The 27,042-nt window shown below is 58.4% G+C and overlaps 1 protein-coding gene across 6 annotated transcripts in view; it reads right to left on the minus strand.

Annotated features, from left to right (window-relative positions):
* The window catches only part of ITGB4 (integrin subunit beta 4), a 30,814-nt gene extending 3,831 nt beyond the window's left edge, over positions 1 to 26,983 (minus strand). Inside the window, exons 1-32 of one of the 6 annotated variants that reach the window (XM_033848186.2) lie at positions 26,766 to 26,983; positions 23,236 to 23,324; positions 22,137 to 22,219; positions 21,794 to 21,895; positions 21,438 to 21,642; positions 20,651 to 20,747; positions 20,294 to 20,465; positions 18,645 to 18,908; positions 18,235 to 18,324; positions 17,821 to 17,943; positions 17,246 to 17,410; positions 16,994 to 17,070; positions 16,072 to 16,274; positions 14,006 to 14,109; positions 13,787 to 13,885; positions 13,483 to 13,612; positions 12,619 to 12,741; positions 12,423 to 12,529; positions 11,627 to 11,660; positions 11,259 to 11,450; positions 10,894 to 10,997; positions 10,520 to 10,578; positions 10,365 to 10,388; positions 9,210 to 9,358; positions 8,936 to 9,115; positions 7,947 to 8,095; positions 5,073 to 5,277; positions 4,114 to 4,271; positions 3,592 to 3,772; positions 3,309 to 3,446; positions 1,295 to 1,477; positions 1,076 to 1,207 (exon numbers count right to left, since the gene is read on the minus strand). In XM_033848186.2, coding sequence (XP_033704077.1) covers positions 1,076 to 1,207; positions 1,295 to 1,477; positions 3,309 to 3,446; positions 3,592 to 3,772; positions 4,114 to 4,271; positions 5,073 to 5,277; positions 7,947 to 8,095; positions 8,936 to 9,115; positions 9,210 to 9,358; positions 10,365 to 10,388; positions 10,520 to 10,578; positions 10,894 to 10,997; positions 11,259 to 11,450; positions 11,627 to 11,660; positions 12,423 to 12,529; positions 12,619 to 12,741; positions 13,483 to 13,612; positions 13,787 to 13,885; positions 14,006 to 14,109; positions 16,072 to 16,274; positions 16,994 to 17,070; positions 17,246 to 17,410; positions 17,821 to 17,943; positions 18,235 to 18,324; positions 18,645 to 18,908; positions 20,294 to 20,465; positions 20,651 to 20,747; positions 21,438 to 21,642; positions 21,794 to 21,895; positions 22,137 to 22,219; positions 23,236 to 23,314 — 4,111 coding nt within the window. In that variant the 5' untranslated portion in view covers positions 23,315 to 23,324; positions 26,766 to 26,983. The other 5 variants (XM_033848188.2, XM_033848189.2, XM_033848190.2 and 2 more) reach the window with 5 other exon arrangements.
* Positions 26,984 to 27,042: the final 59 nt, after the last annotated feature.

The raw sequence follows: 27,042 nt of genomic DNA on the forward strand, positions 1-27,042 counted from the left end.
CGGGGGGCGCGGGCGGCTGCGCAGAGGGGCTGGGGGAGGAGGCGGGCGGCGCTGTGGCGTGAGCCCGTCCTCTGGCTCTCTGGGATCCGGGTGTGTGCCAGGGAGCCCGGTGGCCGGTGAGGCCCTCGCCCAAGAGGTGGAAGAGGGCGGCCCGGGCTGCAGCTGGCGAGGGGAGACCCCTGGACTAGAGCCTGGGCTCTGCCACCAGCTGTGAGGACTCCCTGCTCTGAGCCTCAGTTTCCCATCTGGATAACGGAGGGAGTGAGCTCTCCCCTGCCGGCCTCCCAGGGGCAGTTCCAGCAGCCGGAGTGCGTCACAGGCAGCCAAGTGTAGTGCAGCTGCGCTGGGGCACCTGCTGCGTACCAGCTGCTCTTTACTTCAGACCCTCAACACTCTCAAGACCCTTGGGCTTGGGTTCCTTAAACCCAGGCTTGACACCATGGAGGCCTGGTATAGGCAAGGATGGAAGAAAATACAAATCCTGAAGGATTTTCACTAATGGTGGTGTGTGATTGGCATCCCATTTCAGATCAGAAAACAGGCACAGAGAGGGTGATTCATCTGAATTCCTGCAGCGGATCCAGAGCTAAAACTGAGTCCCCAAGAGTCCCGGTCGAGGGCTCTTTGCGTCACACTGTACAGGGCCAGTGTGGGGAGACACTGCTCTGTGGGCCCCAGAGCCCGGCCTGCCTCCTCCCACATAGCCCTGTCCCTGGGAGGTGGCCCGATTCCATGGCACTGCTGGTGAGCCCTCCAGTCTCCAAACTGTGATTCCAGTCCCATGTGCACGAGCCTGTGTGCATGTGCCCCAAGCACGTGTCTTTCTGTCTGTCCTCACAGACGTGCACACGGTTCACTGGGGCCACGTCGGCTCTGTCCCCCCTGTACCCAGAGCCAGTGTGGGCCTGCCAAACCGTCGGCTTTGTAGATGCTCGCCTGGGGCTGAGAGGGGACTTCTGGTGTGACCGTCGTGCCCAGTGCTCACTGGCCCCTTGGCTCTCTCTGGACACCAGTGACGGCCCCACCCTCTACCCAGGACCCCCACCTTCCTTGCAGGCGTCCCAGGCCCACTCACCAGTGTCCTCAGAGACGCTCGGCCTCTGGCTGCCCGTCGGGGAGCGGAGCACGTCATCGCTGTACATGAGGAAGCTTTCGTAGTCTTCCCCACTCTGGGCGTCCACGATGGGGATGTCCGGGATGATGGGGACTGCAGGGCGGGAGCGGGTGAGCCAGGGCCCCAGCCTCGGCCTCCTGCCCGCCCCTGTCTGCCCTGTGCCTCCCACCCGCCACTCACTGGACATGGGCCGCTTGGGCTGGGTGGCCAGGTTGATGATGGCCTCCCGCTCAGGCCCCCAGCCTGCGCCATTGCGAGCCTTGACCGTGTAGCGGTACGGCTGGGACTCCCGCAGGTTCTCGATGAGCAGCGTCCGCTTCTTGGGGCTGTCCACCAGCACCTTCTTCATGGGCCCGATGGGTCCTGGGACAGGGAGAGTGCTTCAGAGGGGTCACCAGCTTCTGGCCTGCTGCATCCCTGCCTCTGGTGCACCAGGACTGTTGCACAGCCCCTGAACTGCACCCAGGAGTTTGGGGAACGAGTCAGGGAGCGAGCAACTGTTGAAACCCAGCTGCGTGTCAAGCCCTGAGAACCTGGGTGTGACTGGCTTAGAGAAGCCTCCACGCGGCTCATCGCCAAGTTAAGTGGCAGAGACAGACTAGACTCAAGTCGGCCCCACTGTCACCTCTACCAATTGGTAAAGGGTCCTGCGTCCATGTGCGTCTGCGTGACGCTGGCTCCAGAGGCTTGGGCGCCCTCAGCACCTGTGCCTCCCTGTCCACAGCCAAACCCCAAATGCACGGCTGCCCTGGTCACCTGGGCAGGGACGGGAGGAGAGAGGCAGGCCTGAACCTGCACCTGAGGACAGGCTGAGGCCTGTGAGAGCTAAGGGCGAGAGCAGAGGGGAAGCAGCTCTCCTCCACCACACCTGGAAGGGTGGACGCAAGCCCTGGGAGAGAGAAGGAAGAGACCCCAGGCTGCTCTAAGCAAGGTACGGTGCCTAGGCCCCCATGTGACAAGATGGGGCCCTCTATGTTGGAAGACGTCTGGGAGACCAGAAAATGTCCCAGTTCCCAAGGGGTCCAAAGGAGGGCTCTGGAAAAACAACACCTGCTAAGCTTCATGCTGTTTCTTTGCCCCACCGTGTGGCCTGCGGGATCTTAATTCCCGAACCAGGGATCGAACTTGTGCCCCCTGCAGTGGAAGCATGGATTCTTAACCACTGGACCACCAGGGAAGTCCCTTGATGCTGTTTGGTAAGTAAACAGCTGTGCTCCAAGAATTGGCTGACGTTGGGCTGTCAGCCGGGGGAGGTCTCTAACCGCCCTCTCTCGTCTCTGTCCACCAGGGGGAGAAGGGAAGGGGGCCACCCCGAAGTCGCTGATGCCCTCGGGCCTGCCTCGCACGTTCGTGACACAGCGGAGGCCTCAGCAGGCTAAGGCCGTGGGCTGAAACCGTCAGTCATTCCTGGGATTAAAGGCTGGGTCGGAAAACACTTCCTGACAGTGGTCCATGGGTGGACCAGGTGTTGTAAACTCAGAATGAGCCAAGGATGTGATGCAGCTGCTGACAAGGCTGTGTTTGGTCAGCCAGGCTAGTAAAGGGCAAGGAGCCTGAGACCCAGAGCAATCCTGCTGCCCTCTGCCCTGTTGGGCCACCCTGGGGGTGGTAAGCCTGACTCAGCTCTCCATCCCTGCGATGGGCCAAACGGAGGTGAGAGCGCAAGGAGAAGGGCCCCGCACCAGGCGAGAGGTGGGACCAAGTTCCCTCAAATAGTTTCTCATCCTGACAACTGGCAGGGGTGGTCCCTCCCCTTTCCAGGACTGGGAGAAAAATAACAGTTCTGCCAGGTGCTTTGGCCTAGGGCTGCCAGATACAATATTGCATGAAATGTACTAGAAAAATTGTCTGTTTGAAGTTCAGGGCGTCCTCTGCTTTTATTTGCTAAATCTGTCGACTCTACTCTGGCCCTAAGAGAACCGCGTAGAATTGAGCCATTCTAGTTACCTGCGTGGGCAGGCAGCCCTGGACCTGTGACCCCACTGCACATATATAATCTCAGGCCCTCCATCCCTACCCGCCCTGGGAGCTTCTGGGCCTGGCTTTGGAATGCAACTCAGCCCAAACCTGACCACAGACCTAACGATGCCCCAGGCAATCAGACATATGGGCTCATCCACTGCCCGGGACGCCGTGACCTCCTCCCACTCTTTGCCCCCTCCCTGGGGGCAGAAGGAGAGGTCCAGATCCTTACGGCTGTCCTCGTTGACCAGGCCATAGCAGACCTCATAGGCTGTGATCTCGCCATTGGTCTCAGCCGGCTCAGCCCAGCTCAGCTGGGTCACGGTGGAGGAGACGACATTGAAGGCCAGACGCCCCGGCTCGCTGGGAGCTGGAGGGGGAGGGGATGCAGGAAGAGAGCTGTCAGCCGCAGAGAGGGGGCAGAGTTCTAGGGGGTCGGGGGACAGGGCTGGGAACGCTGGCATCAGGGTAGCTGGGGGGCAGACAGGTGGATGGACAGAAAGGCGAGGCCTCACCTTCCGGGTGAGTGCGACAGGACACCAGGGAGCTGTAGGGGCCCTCGCCCTGCGCCCCGTAGGCGCACACCTTCATCTCGTAGTCGCAGTACGGGTACAGGTTGGTGAGCTCCACCGAGGGCATCTTGCTGTCGAGGAGGTGGGCTTCGGACTCAGAGTCACCCTGGATCCAATACTTCACCTGCTCCCGGGGCGGGGCTGGTCAGTGGGGAGCAGCTGGCAGAGCTGATCGTCCCTCCACTGAGCCCTGCCCTTGTGTTACCCCCTTTGCGCACAGACAGGACCGAGTGACCTGCCAGGTTCACACAGCAGGGCTGGGGCAGGGCAGAGGTGTTTCTGGGGTGGTGGGGCCACAGTCCAGGAACTTGCCTCTCCCCCGGGGCACAGATGGGGGTTCCCCCGTCCACTGAGGCCAAGCATGCCCTCTCCTCTCCCTCAAGGGCCCTCTGCCCCCCGGTGGCCCACCTCCCCGCTATGTGCCCAGCCTCCCCCATCCACCACCCTCGTTGCCCCCCACCTTACCCGGTACCCTGTTGGCTTGCCAGGAGGGGGCAGCCAGTTGAAGTGGATCTTCCGGGACCCGGTGGCCTTGGCATTGGGGTTCTGTGGGGCACCCAGGTCACCCCGGGGGAGTAGGGGTGATGATAGGGTCTGGCCCATTAAGGTCCCGTCCAGTTCATCTGTAGTGGGTCAAACCAGGGCAGGGCAGCCAGCTGAGACACCCCGCTTTTGAGGGGGGCAGGAACCCACCGTCGCCACCAGGGGGCGCCAGAAGCCCAGTTAAAACATCAATGCTCCTTCCCTGCACCCCCCTCAACTGAGACCTGCCAAAGGGGGTCTCTAGAGGGCTGGTGCCCCCATTAGTAAAGCACAGGGCATCCTGCCAAACTTGGGGGTGCCCAGGAGGGTCTCTGGAGGGATGAGAAGGAGGAACGAGTTTGCTCTCTCCCTTTGGCAGCCAAGGGTATGTCCCACGTGAGAACATCTGGCTCCTCCCAACGCCCTCCATCATTCCTGGACCCCAAGACTCCGCCTCCTGCCCCATCTTCTCGGCAAGCCTCCTCTCCGGGTGGGCTCACAGACCCCACTATACAGTTCTCAGGACCCATAAGAACTGTTTCACCCCTTCTGGAAACACCTGCATTTTAGCTGGAATTAAGGCCGAAGTCCAAGGGCTAAGGCCCTTAGTGGTGGGATTCACAGCCAGCAGCAGGCCGGTGGCCACATGACCCCAGCCTCTCTGATTGAGAGTACGGTTGCCAAATAAAGGCAGGATACCTAGTTAAATTGGAATTTTAGATAAACAACAAACACTTTTTTCGGATAAGTACATCCCAAATAGTGCATGGGACATACTTATACTACAAATGTGGTTGTTACTTACCTGAGATTCAAATTTAACTGAGCGTCCTGTATTTTTACTTGCTAAGACTGTCAAGAAGCCCCCAGCCCTGCTTAAGCTGACTCCAGACTCTGCCTACCTTGGTCCCCAATGATAACAGTGGCAGACTGGGGCTGGCCCAGGCGAGCCCCAAACTTGGGATTGCTGAGTTGGATGTAGAAGCGGCGGGTCTGGCAGCCCCGCAGGAGGGAGTCCATCTCCTGCAGCTCCAGGAGCTTCACCTGCAGCTCCTTCCAGGTCTCCCCAGGTTGGAATAGCAGTTCGCCTTCTGTGGGGATGTAGTCCTGGGAGTGGGAAGGGGTCAGGGTCAGACCAGGCCTGGGAGAATGAGTAACGGCCACACACCCCACCCCAACCTCACAGATAACGCAGAGACCGTCACACACAGACTGTCCCACGTGGACACGGAATGGCTTATGTTTCTACAACATCTCTTGCACGTCAAGCGCATTACAAATATTAGCTTGTTTACTCCTCAGGGCAGTGTGAGGTAGAGATATTATTGTCCCCATTTTACAGATGAGGAAACTGAGGCACACAGAGGTGAAGAAACTTGCCCAGGTTCACACAGGCAGTTGTGGTTGCTTGGTTCACCAGCATTTGAACCAAGGCACAGAGACAGGGATGCAGATGTGGAGGGTCCCGTACAGGCAGGCACTCAGCCGGGGGAGCTGAGATTTGCAGGCCCCAGACCGGGAGGGAGGAACTGTTCCCCGCACTGGGGGTCCAAAGTCTGGATCCCACAGCCCCCAGCCATGCCTCCAGGGTGGGGTGCTTCTAACATCTCCAGCTTTTTTTTTTTTTTCCCCAATGCCCCAGAGCTTTCCTGAGCTCCCGTCACATGACGCCACTAGGTGGCACTGCAAACTAACATTGAATTCCAGGCACTGCTAGCCAGCCGCGCTGTGCAGAGAGGGACAAACTCAAACGCTACAAAAACCCAGAAAGAAAAGCAGGAGTTGCCTGCAAGACAACTGACCTCGGGGGGGATGCTTCAAAAATGTCCAGGTGACAAAAGACAAAGCCAGGGAATTATTCTAGATTAAAGGAGACTAAAGACACATGACAACAAAATGCAATGTCCTACCCTTGATTGGTTCCTGGATTGGGGGGAAAAAGCTACAGGGGACATTACTGGGACATGTGAACATGGGGGGATCCGAATATGGACTAATTATTAGTTATGAGGACAATGTGACATTTCTTAAGTTAGGTAATTCTGTCGTAGTCATGTAGAGTGCCCTTGTTCTTAGCAGGCGCCTGCAGAAGGGTTTAGGGTCTATGTGATGTCTACAACTTACCTTGAATAGTTTAGCCAACACAAGTAAACCAAACACACCTTCTCTCCCTTTCTCTCTACAGTTATGGAGCTATAAATACGTATACATATATATATATATACATACACACACACACACACACACACGCACGTATACATCTATATAGAAAGAAAGAAAGCAAGGTCAATCTACGTAAAGAGTAAATGGGTGCTAATTTTGTTGGTCTTTCCATCTTCCCGTAGGCTGAAGCTTTTCAAAACAAAAAGTTGAAAAAAAAATGTTTTTAAAAATAGTTCAGGGGCTTCCCTGGTGGCGCAGTGGTTGAGAGTCCACCTGCCGATGCAGGGGACACGGGTTTGTGCCCCGGTCCGGGAGGATCCCACATGCCGCGGAGCGGCTGGGCCCAGGAGCCATGGCCGCTGAGCCTGTGCGTCCGGAGCCTGTGCTCCGCAACGGGAGAGGCCACAGCGGTGAGAGGCCCGCGTACCGCAAAAAAAAAAAAAAAAGTTCAATCCCAAAGGATCTTTGTAAAAGCATAACAGGATAGCCAGAATCTCTATAATATTCAGTGAAAAGTTCTGGGCATCCAAATTCCTCTTTGGAGATTTTATGGGGAGCACTGGAGCAGTAATGAGAGCTGTTCCCACCGATAAAAAGAATAGGGTGTGTGTCGGGATCCTCTGAGCGCACACCTGCTCCCATGATTGCCAAGTGGGCTGGGCCTGTGGGCCAGTGAGACTAGACTTCATTACGTTTTGAGTGAAGTTTTGATGTGAATATTTTTAGTTTTAAAATGTTGGTAATAAGTATAAACTGGATAACTAATAAGAACCTACGGTATAGCACAGGGAACTCTACTCAATACTCTGTAATGACCTATATGGGAAAAGAATCTAAAACAGAGTGGATGTATGTACAGGTATAACTGATTCACTTTGCTGGACAGCAGAAACTAACACAGCATTGTAAATCAACTAGACCCCAATAAAAATTAGTTTAAAAAAACGTTGGTAATAGGGAATTTTCTGACGGTCCAGTGGTTAGGACTCTGAACTTTCGCTGCCATGGGCCCGGGTTCGGGTTCGATCCCTGGGTTGGGGAACTAAGATTCCACAAGCCATGCGGCATGGCCAAAAAACAAAACAAAACATAAAATGTTGGTAATAAATTTAGAAAAACAAACAGACCTGTGCGCCAATCCAAGCACACCCACCACCTGGACTGGGCAGTTCCCGGCGACTGGGGCCCAGTGACAAAGGGGACACTGCCCTAGCACACGGCCCTCCCTGCCCTGAAGGGCTGCTCCTGTGGCACGGCCCAGAGACGGCCTGCCCGGCAATGACAGCCCAGGGACATGGGGTCTGTGATTCCACGTCAAGAAGCCCAGAGCCCCTGGACAGGGGCAGACAGAGGTGTCTATTTCTCTGTGGAGAGTTTGGCTGTCCTGGTGGATCCTGGGATGTTGGGAGGGGGACATGGATGGTCTAGACATGATGAGACCCCACTCAGGGCGTCACTGGCACTTTAGGTGCCAGTGCAGGGTGGCCGGGCAGATGGACATGTCCTTGGGAGGCCAGCCAGCGGCACCACCAGCATCCAGACTCAGGCAGCCCCCATGTCCTGCTTGCACCGGGCCCTTGGGATGTGCCCTTGACCCCGTGGTGCAGACTCACCCGGTTGCCCTGCGCTGTGTTGTCCTCCGTGCAGTAGGAGACCTGAGACTTGCCATTGTCCAGGATACGCCGGATGACGGGGATGCGGGCCACGTGCTCCCCGCGGCTGACCAAGTACTCGGGCTGCTCAAAGGACACGATCCCGCTGGCTGCAAGGAGCCAGGCACCGATCAGGGGTCTTGGCCACAGTCCCTTCTCAGCCCCCGCCCTCCCTCTGGCCCAGCCCAGACTCCAGGAGTTTGCTTGTCACCCCTCTCTGGGGAAGGGCAGAGGAAGGGGCTGGAAAAGTCTTCCAGGAAAAGTTGACAAGGCTGGAACAGTGTCCAACTAACATCTTGGAAGGGTCAGGGCAGAGAAAGGAGGCCGGGCAGGGGCAAGACCAGACATGAGAGCTGAGACTGAGAGCTGAGGCAGAGTAGGCCTAAGTCCTGGACGCCCCCTCCTGGGGTCCTGGAGCAGGTGGGGAGGAGGGGTCAGGGACCAGAACAGACCCTCCGGGCGCCGGAAAGATGGTTATCAACAAGTCCAGGTTCCCCGAGGAATCAGCAGGGAAGGCACCGTGGGTGACAGTGGTGTGACGCCTTGCTCACCCCTCTAGATAGGCTTGGGCAGAGGGAGGCCCCAGTCCCCTTCCTGCTCTGATGCCCTGCCATCCTAGGGGGCCCCATTCAGTCTCCCAAGTTCAAAGGCCATAGGAGAAGAACAAGGAGAGGGATGTGCAATGGCTCCAGGAGGACGTAGCACCCTCTGGTGATTATAAGAGAAGCTCCCACACTGAGTGCTTACTACCAGGCACTGTGCAGAGACGTACAGCCACACACTCCTCACAAGAGCCTGATACCCATTTTACAGATGGAGAAACCAAGGCTCAGAGGTTAAGTCACTTGCCTAGGCCACATGGCCAGGCCCCACTTCCACTTGGATTGAGGAGGAACAAGGGACCCCAGAGCCTCCCTTTTGGCCCCCCTGTTCCCCCCACCCTGACCGACCTTGCTCCTTGATGATGGTGATGTTGACCAGGCGGCGGCCGAGGGTGGCAGTGCCCGCGGGCACGTCGATGGCCTCCACCAGCAGCTGCTTCTCGTCATCGTCCTCAGGCCGGATGAAGAGAGGTACCCGCACGTCCACCAGCTCCACACCCTCCTGGAACTCCACCATGCCCCGGGCGTCTGGGCAGGCGGTGGGGAGACGTCAGATGGGGGTCAGGGGGCCGCACAGGGGCGGGAGGTGAGAGGGAGGGGCACAGGGAGCCTGGCCACCTACCCTGGTCTGCAGTGAGGGTGTAGTAGCCAGGGGCCACCTTGAGCTCGTGGAAGGCCCCCTGCTCCACATGCTTCTCCGTCAGCTTCAGCAGGGCCTGCTTGGCCGAGCGGGGCGCCATCAGCACCATGTCCACAATGGTGTGGTCCTGCCTGGGGGCGGGGTTGGGTGGGGAGGTGTCAGGCCGGCCAGGAGGCTGGCACTCGTCCCGCCCCGCCTACCTGTCCTCTCTCCATCAGGGGACAAGATTCCAGGCAGCAAAAGGCAGTCATCAGAACCAGACAGTCCTAGAGGCCCAGGCTGGTCCCAGCGTGGTGGGCCCCCTCACCCTGCAGTCAGCGTCCTCATCTGTGAAATGAGGCTACTGCTCCCACCCACCTCACCAAGAAGGGCTGCTGAAGCAAACGTAGAGTCAGGACAGCAAAGATGCGAAGGGTGTAGGCCCTGAAGCCAGACTGCCTGGGTTCAAATCCTGGCTCTATATCTTAACAGCTAGGTAACCTTGGGCAAGCTACTTAAGCTCTCTGATTCTCGGTTTCCTCAACTATAAAACGGGAATAGCAATGGTACCTACCTGGATAAGAGAACCACACACATGAAGCCCTTAGAACAAGGCCTGGCCCGTTGTAAGCACTCAAAATGCTGGTCTAAATGGTTCTCACGGAAGGTGATGTGCTCAGTGAGAGCTGCATTCTGTTACTGCGCACGCAGTTCTGTCCTCTCTACATGCTGTTCCCACCCCCACTTTTCCCCTGGCGGGGCTGGGACTCGGGGTAGGAACTGGGAAGGAGGTGTGTCACCCACTGGACCATCTTCTTGGCACCCAGCGGTGCCTCCAGGATCAAGGCGTTTGGCGTCGGAGGAGGGCTGCAGCTGGGCACCGGGCTATCCCGGGTACTGGGTAGGGGGCTCTCGCCGGCACGAGGGCAAGGACTGGGTCTGCTTGGTTCCCTGTGGTTTTCCTGTTCTAGTACGGGGGCTGGCTTTTGGTGAGGGCTTCATACTGGTATTTGCTCAATGAAGGTCCTACCCAAAGACAGACAGACAGCCCTCCTTTCCAGTGGGATGAAGATGGAGATGGAGATTGGGGTGGGGGAGGGGGCAGAGGGGGCAGGTACTTGGGACTGGTACTACCCCACCTGTGTGTCTTCGACTCACTTTTTCCCGGCATTGGGCTGCTGCCTGTGGAGGACGAAGTGGGGAACGTGAGCCAGGTGGTCCCTGGGGTGGAGGCACGATCTGCTTGGGGGAGATCCCCTGGCATTGGCTGTATGGGCAGCACCCTCACCCAACCCCGGGCACCCAGGACCCACCGGAACTTGGTCTGCTGGAGCTTCTGCGCGCCTGTGATGTGCCTGTACACCTCGTGCAGCTGCCAGACAAGGAAGGGCTGTGAGGCTCGGGCCCCGGGGGAGCCTCTCCACCCAGAGCCATCTAGGCCCAGAGGACCTCTCGGGGTGGGCTGGGGGCGTGGCCATGGGCACGCACATTGCCTCCACCCTTCTGGAAGCATTTACAGGGAACAGATCCCAGGATGATCCCAGGCCAGGCACGTGTCCAAGGAAGCCCTTCTTTCCTGCCTGGAAGAATCCAGGTTCCCCAGCTGCTTCCCTCTGCCCTCCCGCCACCTGGCTCACACCCAGCCCAGAGACGCCAGCTGCCTGCGATCGGCTTCTTTGGCCCTTACGTTCTCCTCCACCTCCTGGCGCAGCTGGTCACATTCTCGGGTGCCAGGCTTCAGTAGGTTCTCGGTGCAAAGGCGGGCAAGGCGCAGGGACAGCCCGTAGGGCGCTAGGGGCAGGCAGGGAGGGGTGTCGTCAGCCCCCTGCACAGTGGGCACGGCAGAAGCCCCGTCCAGGAGCCATGCTTGGATAGGGGAGCACCTGAGGCTTATAGCACCATCAGGAGGGATAGAAGGCAGCCAGGCCTGTGTCTGCACCCAATACCCAGAGAAAATAGGAATGGTGTGATCCCGGACCTGGAGCAGCGGTGAACGTGCCCTGGGCCCTAAGGGCAGCGCCAAGACCTGTGGTGCCCAGCCCTGGCCCTCACCCAGCTCCGTGGGGTTGATGCCGGCAGCATGCGAGGCAAAGCCAGGCCGCTGCACGTTGTTGGTGGTCTTCCAGCGGACCGTGTCGCGCCCCTTGAGGTTCCCGCTGCGCAGCAGGGGCGTGTCCAGGTGATCTGAGGCCATCAGGTTCGCCCGCAGCATGTAGTGGTCTTCCTTGAAGCCCACCATGTGACCTGCGGGACAGGGTCCTCACACTGGGCCGCTCCCTAGACCTTCCCCACCACACCCCTGCAGGTGGGACCCCGGGGCCTCCCACCTCTGTTCCAGACTCGGCCCCCACTTCCCCTCCACCCCAGCTGGAAGAAAGAGCGGGCAGAAGCCCGCCACCCCTGCTGATGCTGGCCCGTACCTCGGTTGCAGCACGGGAGAAGGGCCAGGCAGGCCTAGGAGACAAGGTGGGTGAGGATGAGAGCTGAGACAGCCACCCCAGCCTAGGTAAGCCCCTTCCACCACCACCTGCCACCCACGCCAACGGTCCAGAGGGGGCAAAGGTGCCTTCCCAGACACCAGGATATCCAGGCAGCTGCAGGGGTCTAGGTGTGTGGCACACAAGGTGGTACACAGAGGGTGATGGGGCAGAGGGTTCCCCAAATGTGTGCCAGGGGACCCTGGCCCTGCTGTATACTCTGGAAAGTAAAGGTTCTGTGATCAAACCCATTTGGGAAGCACGGAATTCCTTCCCCTTACAGTTTCACTATTCATACAACTAGATCAAAGGCTCTGAGAAGTCCTGCAGAGAAGAAACCGCTTTCTCAAATGTATTTGATCACAGAACTCTTTTTCTCTGTAACACACACTAATATCCCACAACGCTGGGGGTTACTGCAGAGAGTTGTCTCTGCTCCCTACAATTCAGTATCCCATGGCATGCCGTCCTCCATGTTTTCCTGTCTCCTGTCTTTCCTCCCCAGTAGACTGTCAGCTCCTGGCGGGCAGAGCCCTTCCTTCCCTGTTAGCTCTCATGACCCTTTGCATGTGGCTGACCCCCGGGCAGGGGCTCCCAGGTATCCAGCCACTGATGGTTGGCAGAGGTGAGAGGCTGGCGTGGGGAGGGCACCAGGGCTGGGCAGAACATGTGGGTTCGCTTGGCCTCTGCCACCTACAGGGACCCTGGTGGCGGGGGGAGACCCTGGGGGAGCCCCCACCTTGCAGCAGGCACAGTACTTCCAGCAGAGCAGGAGCAGCAGTGCCGGGAGCAACAGGAGGAACACGAGCAGGGGAACGAGCCACCAGAAGGTGCCGGGGGGGCAGTCTAGGGAGGAAGGAGAGGAAGTCGGTGCCATTTCCCCCACCGGGGCCCGACAGGCCACCCACACGACCCCGGCCGGCCCTCCAGCTCACCCTTCCTCCTCTGCACCAGGACGGTGCTGTTGGGCCCGGGGCCGCCATCACCCTCCACGGTGTAACTGTACGTACAGTCGTCATCCTCGTCCCGGAAGGAGCAGTACTCCACCACCTCCTCCGCTGCACCCACAGACGGTCGGCAGGGCACCCAACCCCACCCCGGAGCACCTTAGGGCCTGGTGGGGTGGCCGCTCCTCACCACAGCCCTACTCTGGGGCCCAGCCCGCCCATCACAGGGTGGGAGGCACCTCCCTGGGGAAGAACGCAAGTTCCCGGCAAACTGTGCATACAGATGGGGCAAGGCGGGGGCTGCCCTCCAGGAGCGTCAAAGGCTGCAAATCTGTGCCCGTCCTGGGCATCGCTCAGGAGCTGGGCTTCTACAACGTTTTTCTTTTTTCTTTTCTTTTTTTTTTGGCCACATGTGGGATCATAGTTCCCCGACCAGGGATCGAACCCACGCCCCCTGCAGCGGGAGTGCGGAGTCTTAACCACTGGCCCGCCAGGGAAGTCCCTTCTAGAACACTTCTCTGACCTAGAGGAAAGGAGGCTGTGAGCCCCCACGGCCCAATTATGGGCCTTTGCCGTGTTCATGGCCCTACCCAGCTCTTTGCCCCCTGCCCAAGCCAGAAGCCATCTCCCCAGGTCTGGGTGCCCTGGCCAGACTGTGTGGCCCCTACCTGGGTCTGTGTGACCTGTCTGGGTTCTGTGACCACTCCCAGGTCTGGAACCCCTCTTTCTGGACTGCATGTCCTCAGTTTGGATTATGAGCCCCCTACCCAGCTCCACAGCCCTGCCCAGATGAGAGACACCACCTACCCCATCGGAAGCCCCCCTGCCTAGTCCTCTCTCCCTGCCCCATACCTTTCTTAAGCTCATCCACCATCTTGACCTTGAAGCTGCACTCCTTACACACGTGCCCCTTCTTTTCACCGGTGCCCCACGCCTGGCACTGCACACAGGAGCGCAGGTCCTCACAGAGGCCCAGGCGGATCTGGGTGGGCGAAGAGGGTCAGACAGGCACTGTGCTGGGCGGCGGCCCCTGCCAGGCCCGCTCCCACCACGTCACACCCTCGGGCAGCTCCTCTGGCACCAGGCTCAGCCCCTCTTGTCCGTCTTGCCCCGTGCCTAGGGTCCCCACGCCCATACCCAGTGAATCTGGCCTCACCGCTGAGTAGTTGATTTCGCAGATGGTGTCTGTGTAGAGCGACTGTTGGTTGCAGTGGCAGCGGCCACACTCGCAGTAGCCACGCCCATTACAGATACCCTGAGTCAAGAGGAGGCACCAGTGAGCCAGCTGTGCCCCCACCCCTGCCTGAGAGGAAGGGTGGTCTTGATTGGGGCCCCCTCTACCGCCCCCCACCGTCTGCCTCATGCCCAGGCCTACCCCGTTGCTGTCGATGCAGGTGGCATTGCTGAGAGGACAGTCACAGCTCAAGCCTGTCCAGCCAGGCTCACATACACACTGGCCCATGGAGCAGCGTCCTCGGTCTGCAGAGAAGGGGAGGGGAGAGGAGAGGCACACTTGCACCTGCAGTCCAGGCTGCCCACTGGCTGGAGCTGCCTTGGGAGCTAGGATGTCTCCAGCCAGGGGCAGAGCCATCTCTTCGTCGCTTTCTTGGAACTCCCTTCTCTCCATTTCTCCTGCTCTATTGTGCCCTTCTACCTTCCACTCTGCAGCTGGGGAGATCACCCCAAAACACAAACACAATCATGTGTCTCCCCTGTTTAAGAACTTCTAATGAGTCCTGGCCAATGCGACAAGGTAAGAAAAAGAAATAAAACATAAGTTTTGGAAAGTTAAGAGATGAAAAACTGTCATCATTTGCAAGTATCAGAAACATGCCACAAAATAGCAAGAAGAATCTATAAATAAGTTATTAGATTTCGTAAGTGAGTTTAGCAAGGTGGCTGGTTACAAGGTTAACATATAAAGAGTTAGAAAATGAAACTAAAAGCACGAGTGAGGACTTCCCAGGTGGCGCAGTGGTTAAGAATCCACCTGCCAATGCAGGGGACACGGGTTCGAGCCCTGGTCCTGGAAGATCCCACATGCTGCAGAGCAACTAAGCCTGTGTGCCACAACTACTGAGCCTGCATGTCACAACTACTGAACCCCACGTGCCTAGAGCCCATGCTCCACAACAAGAGAAGCCACTGCAATAAGAAGCCCACGCACCACAATGAAGAGTAGCCCCTGCTCACCGCAACTAGAGAAAGCTCGCGCGCAGCAATGAAGTCCCAATGCAGCCAAAAATAAATAAAAAATAAATAAATGTATTAAACACACACACACACACACACAAAAAGAAACACACCAGTGACTCCCTTTTGTCCAAAGGATGAAGTCCAATATCCTTACTAGAATAGGGGTTGATTAACTACAGCCTGTGGGCCAAATCCAGCTTACCACCTGCTTTTGCAAAAGTGTTATTGGAACAGAGCCACACTCATTTGCCTGTGTATTGCCTAAAGCTGCTTTCTGCTACAACGGCAGAGCTGGGTAGTTGTGACAGAGACCATATAGCTTACAAAGCTGAAAATATTTAATGTATAGCCTTTTAAGAAAAAGTTTGGACTACACTAAAACTGGACCCATCCTGGACTGGAACCCAAGCCCCTCGCAGTCTGGCCCTGCCTCCTTCCTGGCTGCATCTCCCTCGCCTCCTGTCTCAGCTTGGCCTGTGCCAAATGTCTGCCTTTCTCCAGACGTCCTGGGTTCTCCCTTCATTTCTCTGAGCACACCCTGGGGTGGGCAGGTGAAGAGAAGAAATGGCAGACAAAAGCAAGAACGGAGGAAAGGATAGAAAAGCAGGGTCTTGACCACCCCCCCCGTGGCAAGTATACAGTTGGGGCTTAATAAGTATTTGGTGAGTGGATTTTCATTCATTCTCCTCCATTTGCCCATTCAATACTTCCATATGGCCCCTGTGGGTTCTGTAACCCCTGCCCAGCTCCGGAAGCCCTGGCCAGGCTATGTACCCATGGCCTGGGCGCACACTGTGTTAGGCCCTGTGGGGCTACAGAGGATGCATTACTCCAGGCCCTGTCTGCTAGAGATGTAGCAGCTTCCGAGAGAGGAAAGATCGCCATGCCACATACCACCGATCACTGAGGTTGAGCTGGGTGGTACCCACTCTAGTGGGATGGGAAAGTGGAGAAGGGGGTGGGCACGGGCTGGAGGACCTCAGGGGGACATTCCACAATGGGGATTTCATGCTGGCAGGGGCCTTGGGCATCAAGTTTGCGGAGGAGGAGAGAGGTCCAGGTTGGGGCTGGACTTAGGAGAGGCACTCAGGGAATCTGGAGGAGGGCTGGGCCTGAACATGGGGGTCCCGACTCCCAGCGAGGCTCTCCCAACATGGGTTCTGATGGCAGAGCCAGAGGCGGCGGGCAGGGGCTGGACACCCAGGCCACCCTCCCGGCTTCACCCCACCTGGGCCAGTAGCTCACCGTTGCAGAGGAACCCGGAGGCACGGGGGCACTGGAAGTTGTCGTATTCACAGAATTGACCCTCATAGCGGCCGTCACCATAGCACACGCAGTGGCCGCACTGGCACTCGCCCTGCCCCGAGCACAGCTTGTCCTCACCTTCCCGCTGGCAGGGCGCCAGGTCGCTCAGGGAGCCAGTGGAGCAGTTACAGGTCTTGCCGCTCCTGCGGGAGAAGCCAGTCACTTCTGCACGGCACAGCAGGAAAGATTTCACCATCCCATTTTACAGATGAGGAAGCTGAGGCTCTAAGTGGGCCCCTGTGGGTCTGAGTTACGTAGGCAGCAGGGGCTGCGCTGAGACTCAAACCTCAGTCCCCTGAGACCCTCCTCCTGTCCCTTCCTCAAGTCACGACAAACTTATTCAATGTCTTAAAGCTTGAAAAGCCCTTGCTCTGGCTAACATTCTCTTATGACTCCCGTCTGCTCAGGTAACAGGTGCCCATGGCTCAGATACTAAAGGCCCAAAAGGGATGGAGGGTAAAGTACGTCTCCCTCCTGCGTCCGACCCACAACACCCTAACGGCCACCACTGCCCTGATTCTCACGCATATTTCCAGCGGTAATCCTATATAGCCATAGATTTCTTTTCATTTTTTGGCCACGCCAGGCAGCTTGCGGGATCTTAGTTCCCTGACCAGGGATCGAACCCGGAACCCCGGCAGTGAGACTGCTGAGTCCTAACCACTGGACTACCAGGGAGTTCCCATATCCATGAATTTCAAAGTGCTTTGAACCGAATCCACCTGCCAACTAGACATACCCCTTTCCTAGCCCTTTCTATGCCCAGCTGCCAACCCACACTCAGCAGCCTACTTGGTGTGCCCAGCCCCTTCTCTGGGAGCGGCTGGCATCCTGGGTGCTGGCTTCACCCTCCCACACTCACCAGCCCTCACTGCACACACAGTGTCCACACATGAAGTCCCCGTTGAAGCTGCAGCGAGGTGACCGCTCCTCTTTTTGCTGGAATGAAATCATGGTGGGGTGGCTGGGGGCGGCGAGGGACGCTGGACGCTGCCCCTCAGGGAACCCCGAAAGGGAGTTGTGGCCACAGGATGCTCTGCTGTGTTACTCAGGGCCCTGGGGTGGTCGGCTTAGCCTCTCCCTCCCTCCGCAACCTGACGGGGCCGCATCATACCAGCTCACAGGAGCACACGTCACAGACGATGTCCACGTCCATCTTGAGGCCATTGGAGAAGGAGGGCTTCAGATGGATGTTGCCCTTCCGGTCCGCTTCTGGCAACTGGCACACGTGAGTCCCGTCCAAGTCCTCGATAGCCCGCAGCTGCACTTGGTATGTGCCCTGCAGGAACCCCACTGTCAGGCAAGGCAGGCCTGGACAGACCACCAGGGGGCAGTCGTGCCTGAAGTCTCTAGGCCCTCAAGCTCCAGGGATGTGTCTGGCCCCCGACACCCAGCTCCCTGCCCTTCCTCAGGGCTGCGAACTTGCTCCCTCCAGGCACAGCCACGGTGACAATAGCAACAACAGTAACCAGGGTTGCTTTTGGCCCATTCACTCATCTTAGCAACCCTGAGCTCCAAGCTGATTGGTCTCCACTATACAGATGAGGACACGCCAAGGGGCTGATCCAGAGGGCTTCAAACCCAGATCTGACTCCGGAGGCCATGCTCTGGACCTCTGTTCGGGTAGACCCCGCCCCGCAGGCCGCTGTGCCCGTCCTCCCCTGCCCCGGGACCCCCATGGAGGCGTACCACTTCCCCCCGCCGGATGAGAAAGGACCCAGTGTTCGTCTTCTGGAACATCCTGGAGGTGACCTCCGTCCGCAGGCCTCGGGGGCTTTCCAGGGCCCGGATGTCCAGGTTGGAGCGGATGCGCTAAAAGAGAGCAGGTGATCAATGGCCTGGGGGTACCCCGGGCTCACCCACCCTGGCCTGGCCTATCTGTGCTGTACTCCCACCTACACGGAGGCCTGGGGTGCTGGCGGGGGTCGGGGGCGGGTGGGGGTCAAGGGAGAAGAGCCTGCAGGAACCTGGGGCCAGGCCCAGGGGGCGCTCCTCAAGGACTGCAGAAGACCCTTCCTCCCTCCTGTCCTATTTCCCAGTCCTCTGCCATTCAGCCTTCTCTCCAGCCCCTCCCCAGAAAGGCTCAGACTCCACAGCCCTCACGTTGAAGGCATCCTGCAGCAGATCCACGATGTTGGAAGAGTCCTCCTGCAGCACCCCCAGCGAAGAGACGGGAAAATACGAGGACAGCTTCTGCGGGAGAAAACGCCAGGCCGGGGCTCAGCCTCCCACAAGGGTCATCTCTCTGAATCCAGACAACACCTCCGGGGTTCGCTCACCTGGCAGATGGGGAAGCTAAGGCCTGGCGCCTGCTGTGCGTTCCAGAGCCTGTGCTCTCAGCCCCCACCTGCTTGGGAGGGGGGCTGGGGAATGGGCACGTGGACTCCTCTTCCCACCAGGGCCCATCCCAAGTTTCGGGAAGGAAGGGAGGAAGGCAGATGGGGGTGTCTGAGAAGTTCCACGGACCCTCCCGCTCGCCCCCATCCTGCCCCGTGAGGCCCCGGCCCCCGCACCTCGTAGTAACTATAGGAGTAGTTGGTGACTGCGAAGATGGGGATGATGTTGTGCCGGTCGAGCAGGCGCACCAAGGTGGGCACGGACGGGTAGTCCTGTGTCCCGTACTGGGTGTAGGTGCCCGTGGTGTCCAGGTGGCACTCCTCGTCGTTGCGCCTCATGATGCCAGCCAGCACGTTGGCGCCATCCGCCTCGTAGTGGAAGGCCGACTCGGTAGAGAATACCAGCAAGTGGGTGCTGTCGGGGCGCCAGCCGATGTGCCTCTGGGGAGAGCGAGGAGGGGTGCCCGTGGAGCAGGGGACACTCGTCACAGCGTCGTGCACAGTGACAGCGAAAGCACGTCCCAACACGGGGCTCAGCGAGGACACAGGATTAACAGCCTGACGCCCCCACGAATGACACACGTGACAGACAGCACGTGAGTGATGACGGGCATAAACAGAAACCAGCGATGGGAAGTGGGAAACAGAAGCAGGGGCTGTGCCCACAGTGGGCGCCACGCAAGACGTGAACCAGGTTCATGCAGCTGTCCCCACAAGGTCTTAACCACTCTGCGAGAATATCTCAATTGCACAGAAAAATGTACACCATGCAGCATTCAGCGGAAGAGTTAAAATAGGTACAGCAAGCAGCATGTGACAATTTGTTTGAGAAATACATGGGATCGGGGCTTCCCTGGTGGTGCAGTGGTTGGGAGTCCGCCTGCCGATGCAGGGGACACAGGTTCGTGCCCCGGTCCGGGAAGATCCCACATGCCGCGGAGCGGCTGGACCCGTGAGCCATGGCCGCTGAGCCTGCGCGTCCGGAGCCTGTGCTCCGCAACGGGAGAGGCCACAGCAGTGAGAGGCCCGCATACGCAAAAAAAAAAAAAAAAAAAAAAAGAGAAATACATGGGATGATTTTGAAAACCATGTATTACAAGAGAAAATGTTTATGATAGCATTAGGTGAAAAAAAAAAACCAAGTTTCAGAACTATACGTACACTGATTCCAACTCTATAAAATAAGGAAAAGGGAACAAAATATGCTGGTGGGGTATCAGTGGCTGTCTGTCTGATGGTGGTGAAATTATGGGCAATTTCTGTTCTTTGTTTTCCAAATTGTCTGTAATATGGATACATTATTTTCATTTTTATTTCTTATTTTTTAATTTTGTTTTATTTTTTGGCCACGCCATGTGGCTTGAGAGACCTTAGTTCCCCGAACAGGGATGGAACCTGGGCCCCCGGCAGTGAAAGTGCTGAATCCCTAACCGCTGGACTGCCAGGGAATTTTCTTTTCTGTCTGTGGATACATTATTCTTTAAATGAAAAAACTGATGTGCACATAAAAAGAGGCGCCCTCTTCCAGCACAGCTGGAGACGGGTATTAACAGGGAGGTTGGGTGGGAGGCTGGCCTCAGGGCACTGAAGATTCCAGAATCCCAAGACTCATGTCCGCCTCACTGGCCAACACAAAACCAGGCTGTGACTGCTCAGGCCCTGATACCTCTAAACTTGGATTGGAATTGAGGGTCCCCCAGTGGGTCTGAGCTTGTCTTAGGGGATGGGGGCCCCAGCCTGGTACCAGAGCAGGCCAGTGGGCAGCTCATGCCCTTGTTGAAAAGCACAGCCGGGTCTAGGCCGGCAGGACCTGCCCCGGCACTCACGGTGCACACGGCCGTCTGCAGGATGGCATCGAAACCTCCTTCGGGGGCGTCCAGGTTGCCTGAGATCCGCTCTCCCTTTAGCTTGTTCCGGAACTCCTCCACGTCTTCTGTCAGGCTGATGACGTTTTTGAAGGAGAAGGGGGCGTCACTGTTGGGCCAGGGCTCCTTCAGCCTGGGCGGAGGTGGGAAGGAGAGAGTCAGGGAGGGAGAAAGTCAGGGGAGAAGATGCCCCCAACCCCCTGCCCACCCTCTCTAGGGACCGCCCCCGTGGCTCATTTCAACCTGAAGACTTCGAAGTGCTTGGGTGGAGAGGGCGTGGACCACCTGGCCAGGACCCCTGCCCCCTCGGTCACTCACTTCTCGGGCCTCATGTCTGTCTGAGGGACGCTAACTTTGTCCACGAACTTGCCAAATCCAATCATGTAGTCGCTGGTGAGCTGCCTCAGGACCTGGGCTAGGCATCAACAACAAAAAAAGAGGGGGCAGCTGAGCCCCAAGAACCCCACATCAACACAGGGGCCGGGGGCTGGCTTGGGAAGGAGGAAGAGGAAGAACAACTTATTGTCAGCACTTTGCATGTTGGGCGTCAGCTCACGCACATGACAGCCCTTGTCCTTATTTACGGATGAGGGAAATGGGACTCAGGGGACCCAGAGTTGTGCATGCAGCTAGTTGGAGGGTGCGGCCGGGGAGCTGGACCAGCCGTCTGCAGAGCTGGGAATTAACCTCAGCCTCATGGCAGCTGGTGCCCTCCGTGTCAGCACCAGAGGAGGGACTTCCTTGGCAGTCCAGTAGTTAGGACTCAGCTTCCACTGCAGGGGGCGCGGGTTCAATCCCTGGTCGGGGAACTAAGATCCCGCAAGCCATGAAGCGCAGCACATCCAAAAACACAAAAAGGACCCGAGGGCTCTTGTTCCCACCCGGCTGGGGCCTTCTCTGCACTCCCGAGTGGTTATTGGGGTCTGCACAGGACCCGCCTCTGAGAATGGGGGGAAGGAGTTCTTGGGGTGCTCAGATGTCCTGTCCTTCCTTGAGGAATGGGTGCAGCTAGCCTGAGCCCTGGCCTCCTGAGCAGGTGTCCAGCCAGCTTGGGGAGGCCACTCTCTCCATGCCCTGCCCTGCCCTGCTGTCTTCCGCGCCGTACCCAGATCCTGCCCCATCTTCTTGAGGTTGTCCAGATCGTCAGACATGGAGTTGGAGAAGTCCATGAGGATATACAGGTCCATGGGGCTCTCCAGGGGCTCAAACACCTGCATCTCAAAGTGCCGCTCCTCTCCCGGCCGCAGCCGCACCCGCAGCCCCTGGGGGGACACCTGGCTACGGTGCAGGGTGGTGTCGATCTGCGTTTCCTGTGTCCAGGGGAGGGGGACACCTGGCTGGAGGGTCTCTCCAGATCTGAGGGAGATACCTCTCAGCTCAGCCAGGGGACACGATAGCCTCCCACAAACAGCCAGCCTTGAGCTTGGAGGGCCCAGCCCCCCCGGCCCCCACTCTGGGCACCTCTGTGATCTCGAAGCTGCTCTCCATGACCACCATGCTCTCCTGCCGGCAGCCCGCAGCCAGCAGCTCTGCCTGGGTGTTGCAGCGCCGTTCCTTGAACATCTGGCCGGAAGGAGATGGAGTCAGGAGGGCAGTGCCCTTCTCCTGGCTGTCCTAACCCTGGATCTATCCTGTACCCCACCACCCCGATCTTCCTGACCCTTGCCTGTTCTCCCACGACCGCCTGGCCTGAGGCTGGGCTGAGGGCGGGGCAAGTGTGGGCCAGAGCCCAGGCGTGGGGTGTAGCAGGGTGGGGCACGCAGGTTGGGAAGGTGGCCCAGGCTAGGCCCCAGCGGCATCACACCTCATCCGTGCAGTAGGCGCAGTCCCTGTCCACGCGGATGCACTCCGTGCAGCTCTTCACCTGGGCCTTCTTGCAGCGGTTCGCTGGGGAGCAGAGATGGGCGTGCCCACTGAGATGCGCCTCACCCACTGCCTAGCCCTTCCCTTGTGCAACCTCATTTGAAAGAGGTGGGGATTCTCTCCCGATTTACAGACGGGGAAATGGAGGCCAGCAGGTACGTGGTCAGTCCCAGGTCGCACAGTTAGAAACCCGCAGAGCCAGGTCTCACACCTGGACTCTCCACTCAAGTCTGGAGGCGAGGATGGTGGGGGCCGAGACCGAGGCGCTGGTGGGGACACCCTAGCCACCCCCCTCACCTGCTCCTCCAGGGTAAAAGGGATTCTGTCTTGTTTATCACTGTGTCCCCAGTGCCTAGCCCAAGCCCTGCACACAGTGAGTTGTTAGTAAATAAATGAGGTAAAACTCCAGTTTCTCCAAAGGTTGGGATTCCCTTTGGTTTTGTTCAGTTAAAATCACAGTAAGGACCTATTATGTGCACTAGTGGGTGGTCTCCTGGGCTCCAGGCAACGGTGCACTGTCAATGTTTAGCAAGGGCTCCGGTGAGGGCGGGGAAGCCCTGACTTGCAGCCTTTGCCAATTTCCAGGGTGTAAATGTTCCCACCATGGTCTGTTTCAAGCTCTCAGCATGACCTCCACTGACAGGCAAAATTTCATCAGTAGGAGCGGGCTCCAGCCCTTTGCCGACTGCAGACACTCCCAGAGCAGGTGGTGATCACCTTTCTCTCCTCCAAATTCCTCTAAAACTTTTCGACTCAGCTTTCCAAGCCTCCGTACATCCTGCGAGCGCCTCCATTCTCCGAGTGGACGTCTTCTCCCTCCTCTAGACCAAGTCTCCTTCCTCTCCTGGGTGTTCTTGGGCCCTACGGCTCAGGCTCACGGCTCCCCAGCCTTCAAGGTGGGTGGTGGTTGTTTGTTGAATGGCTGAGTGAGCGTCTGGGTAAGACACTCCATGAGAGCCCCCGCCCTCACTTAAGGGCAGTGCCTTGGAAGTTGAGCCCCCACCACAGAGAGGGGTGTTGCAGGGGTGTGTCCGACTCACCCATGTCCCCGGGGAAGCTGGCGCTCAGCAGGGCTGCCAGCAACAGCCTGGTCCACCAGCTGGGATGCGGCCCTGCCATCCTCTTCCTCCTGTATAACAGCAACAATCGACATACCATGCCTGACAGCTCTGGTCCATGTGTCAGCTCACTGGGTCCCTGTCTAAGCGCCATCATTCCCATTGCACAGATGTAGAAACTGAGGCTCTACAGAACTTTAGTGATGTTCCAAGGCCACCTGGCATGCAAGTGGCAGGGCCCAGGGCCCCTGACTCCTCTTTTCCACTGCCCCCTTCCTTGTCGTCTCTGGAGTGGCCAGATGTCCTGCAGGCCTATGCCCTGCCCAGGGAGGCCCCCACCCTCTCACCACTGAGGACTCTGGGCTCTGAGCCTGTCCCGATGCCAGGTCTCTTGTGCTGATCTCCCCGAGGGCAGAACAGGGCTTATTCCGCCTTTGCCTTTCAGAACCCAGTGACCTGGGTCAGGCTTGGCAGGGACAGGGCCACCCTAGAGGATCCTGGCTCCGCCTTCCTGTCCCCTCTCTGTCCTGGCCCACTTGCCTCTTGGTGAGAGGGTGCAGCCGGGAAGAAGGGGGCCCCTCCCAATATCTGGGGCCTGAGAAAGGAAGGAGGAGACTTGTTGCACTCAGCTAAGTTCTGCAATGGCTGCCTGTCCCATCAGAGGAGGGGTCCCCCCCTACTCCCCACCTCTGTCTGCCTCAGAGTTAAGTTTTGGGGGCCCCTGAGCAGATCACCCTTTCAAAAATTAACCTTGAGCTAGATTACAAGCCCCTCCTGCCCACTCACACACACACGCATTGCCAGCCACCCCAGGAGACACATCTGCCTTTGGTTCACCATTAAACCATCTCAACTCATTAGTGACCTTCGGGGCAGGCACCGGCGTCCCTGAGGCCTTTTAAAAGATGGGTATGGGGACTTCCCTGGTGGCACAGTGGATAAGACTCTGCACTCCCAAGGCAGGGGGCCCGGGTTCGATCTCTGGTCAGGGAACTAGATTCCACATGCATGCCTCAACTAAGGAGCCCACGTGTGGCAACTAAGACCAGGTACAACTAAATAAATATTTAAAAAAAGAAAAAAAAAGATGGGTATGTACAGCAAGAAACTAATACAACATTATAAAGCAACTATACCGCAGTAAAAATTTAGGGGCTTCCCTGGTGGCGCAGTGGTTGAGAGTCCGCCTGCCGATGCAGGGGACACGGGTTCGTGCCCCGGTCCGGGAAGATCCCACATGCCGCAGAGCAGCTGGGCCCGTGAGCCATGGCCACTGAGCCTGCGTGTCTGGAGCCTGAGCTCCGCAACGGGAGAGGCCACAACAGTGAGAGGCCCGCGTACCGCAAAAAAAAAAAAAAGCAAGCAAATAAATAAAAGATGGGTAGCCTGCTGAAGAGAAGGGGCTGGCCATAGCCACCAGGCCGGCAGAGTTGACGTTAGGACCCCCTCCTCTTTCTCTAGAGTCACCCAGCAGCCCAAGACTATGCCATGCCTACTGGCCCTCCCTCCTTGGATCTTTGCTCAGTCCTTGGCTTGTGGGGCAGGGGCAGCCCCAGGCTCTGGGAGACTGAGGCCCCCAAATGGCTGGGGAGAGCCGGGGGCGGGGGGGCATTGCAGGAAGGCATTGCCTCCGTCGCTCCAAGGCAGGTGGCTCCCAGGAGGCACTAGCAGCTCCAACACATCGCAGGCAGAGCCTGCTGGGAAGGAGCCACCCTCTAAGAGGGGCCTGGGGTAAGGGAGCTCTGAGCCAGCCAAGGGGGTGCTTCTTGGAGGAAATGACTTTCCTGCAGCCTTGGGGCATAGGCACCACACCCACACACTACACAATATAGGCTGCCTTACCCAGGCTTCCCAGGGGCACCATTACATACACAGGTACAGACACTGGAGGGCCCAGCCCAGCTTTTACTCACCCTCCTGTGCCCCCAGGCTGGGCACACAGTGGGCAAGTGCCCAGCACTTCACGTACATAATTGCCACTTAATCTGTACAGGAACCAGTGGGGATGGTTGCATTGTCCCCATATCCCGGGTGAGACCCGGGCAGCGCACACCCCCCACTTAGCCTTCACTTTATACTCGGAGGCTCTAAAGTGGCAGCTGGGGACTAGTTCTGCACTCAGGAGTGTTGTGTTTGACTCAACTTGTGTTTAAAAAGTTTGTTGTGTTTTTTTTTGGCCTCCCTGCACAGCTTGTGGGATCTTAGTTCCCCGACCAGCGACTGAACCCGGGCCCCGGCAGTGAAAGCGTGGATTCCTAACCACTGGACCACCAAGGAAAATCCCTAAAAAGTTTTAAAAGTAGTTGTTGGTGTTAAAAATAATAAGATTTCACATAAAAGTTAGGATCGTGGGCTTATTGGAAGAGGTGGCTGGCCGCGGCGGGCTGGGCAGAGCCCTCGGGAAACGTTCTCTCCAGGCTACTCTGGGTCCCCAGGCTGCGAGGGTCTTTTTAGGTACCACCCGGGGCCCGGAAGTATGTGATTGCCACCCGGTGTTATCACATCGCGGCACACTCAGGCCTTGCAGGCACAGGGACGTGCATATTCTTGGACACACACTGTGACCCACGTGAACGTAGGCTCAGCGCTCTCCCCATACCCGCCCTCCCTCCCACCCACGGGACCCCTGTTGCATGTCTGCACCTGCCCTCCGTGGTTCTCTCCCTTCCTGCTTTCCTGGCCCTTCTGCTGCTCTATTGCCCACAGAAATCAAGGCCAAGGAGATAGGCACTCCTTCCCTGCTGTCCTTCCGGCTCTCCTCTCCCCACTCAGCCCCCAGGATGGAGCCCCTCAGTCTTCACTTCCAGCTCCTTCCGAGGCAGCAACAACCATGCCCACACTTGGGCTCAGGGTGTGGCAAGACCATGCGGGAGAAGCAGGAGCCCTGCCGCTGCCCTCTGGGAGCCATCTAGAGGCCCCCCCCCCGCCTACAACCAGAGGCCCACCCGGGGCTAAAGGGGTGGGAAAGGGGGCTGGCTCTGGAGGAGTTTACAGTGGTGGGCACAGCCTCCAGGGGTGTTGGATGAGGTCAGGAGAGCTTCCTGGAGGAAGGGTGTCCTGAGCTGACTTTGGGAGGAGGGCCAAGAGAAGAGGAGAGTCAGGGACTCCCCAGACCCCAGACGGACTGTGGCACCGCACAGCCAAGCCGGGAGGGCCTCTGCCTCTAGGTGGGCTTCTTTTTGAACCCCAGAGGGGCCCAGCCCGGTAAGGCTGCCAGCCACTGCCTGGCCCCTGCCCACTTCTCCCACATATCCACCCAAGGGACGGGCGGCCAGCCTTCAGGAAGGAAAGAGCCGGGGAAACAAAAGCCACCCGGCCCACCAATCAGCTCCCCGCGGGTCTGCCCAGTTGGGGTGCGCGCTCACTTCCTTCTTCTCCCCTCGGAGGTCCCTGAATGAGCGCCCAGTCCCGGCGGCCCGAGGCACTGGAGGGGAGTGCGGTGTGCGGAGGGACTGCCTTCCCGCCCCGCGCCAGTGCCCCGGCCGCCTGCCGCGGTCCGAGGATGGACCTACCTTGGGGCTGACTCGCGCCCTCCCCGCGCTGGGCTCCGCTCGGCGGCTCCGGAGGCGGCGCGCGGGCGAGCCGGGACTGTCCAGAGGACGGACTGCAGGGAGGGCGGGCGGCGGCGGGAAGGGGACCGCTTTATGGGCTGGGCGGCAGGTAGGAAGGAGGAGCTGATGAGTCAGGCAGACCGCATTCCTGCGCGCGGCGCGCACCTGTCGGGGCAGGAGCCGTGCGCTAGCGCCTCCGGACCGCCCCCCGGAAAAGGCTGCGGCTCCCGCGCAGCCC

This window comes from Tursiops truncatus, chromosome 20, assembly GCF_011762595.2.
Source record: "Tursiops truncatus isolate mTurTru1 chromosome 20, mTurTru1.mat.Y, whole genome shotgun sequence".
NCBI classification, from domain to species: Eukaryota; Metazoa; Chordata; class Mammalia; order Artiodactyla; family Delphinidae; genus Tursiops; species Tursiops truncatus.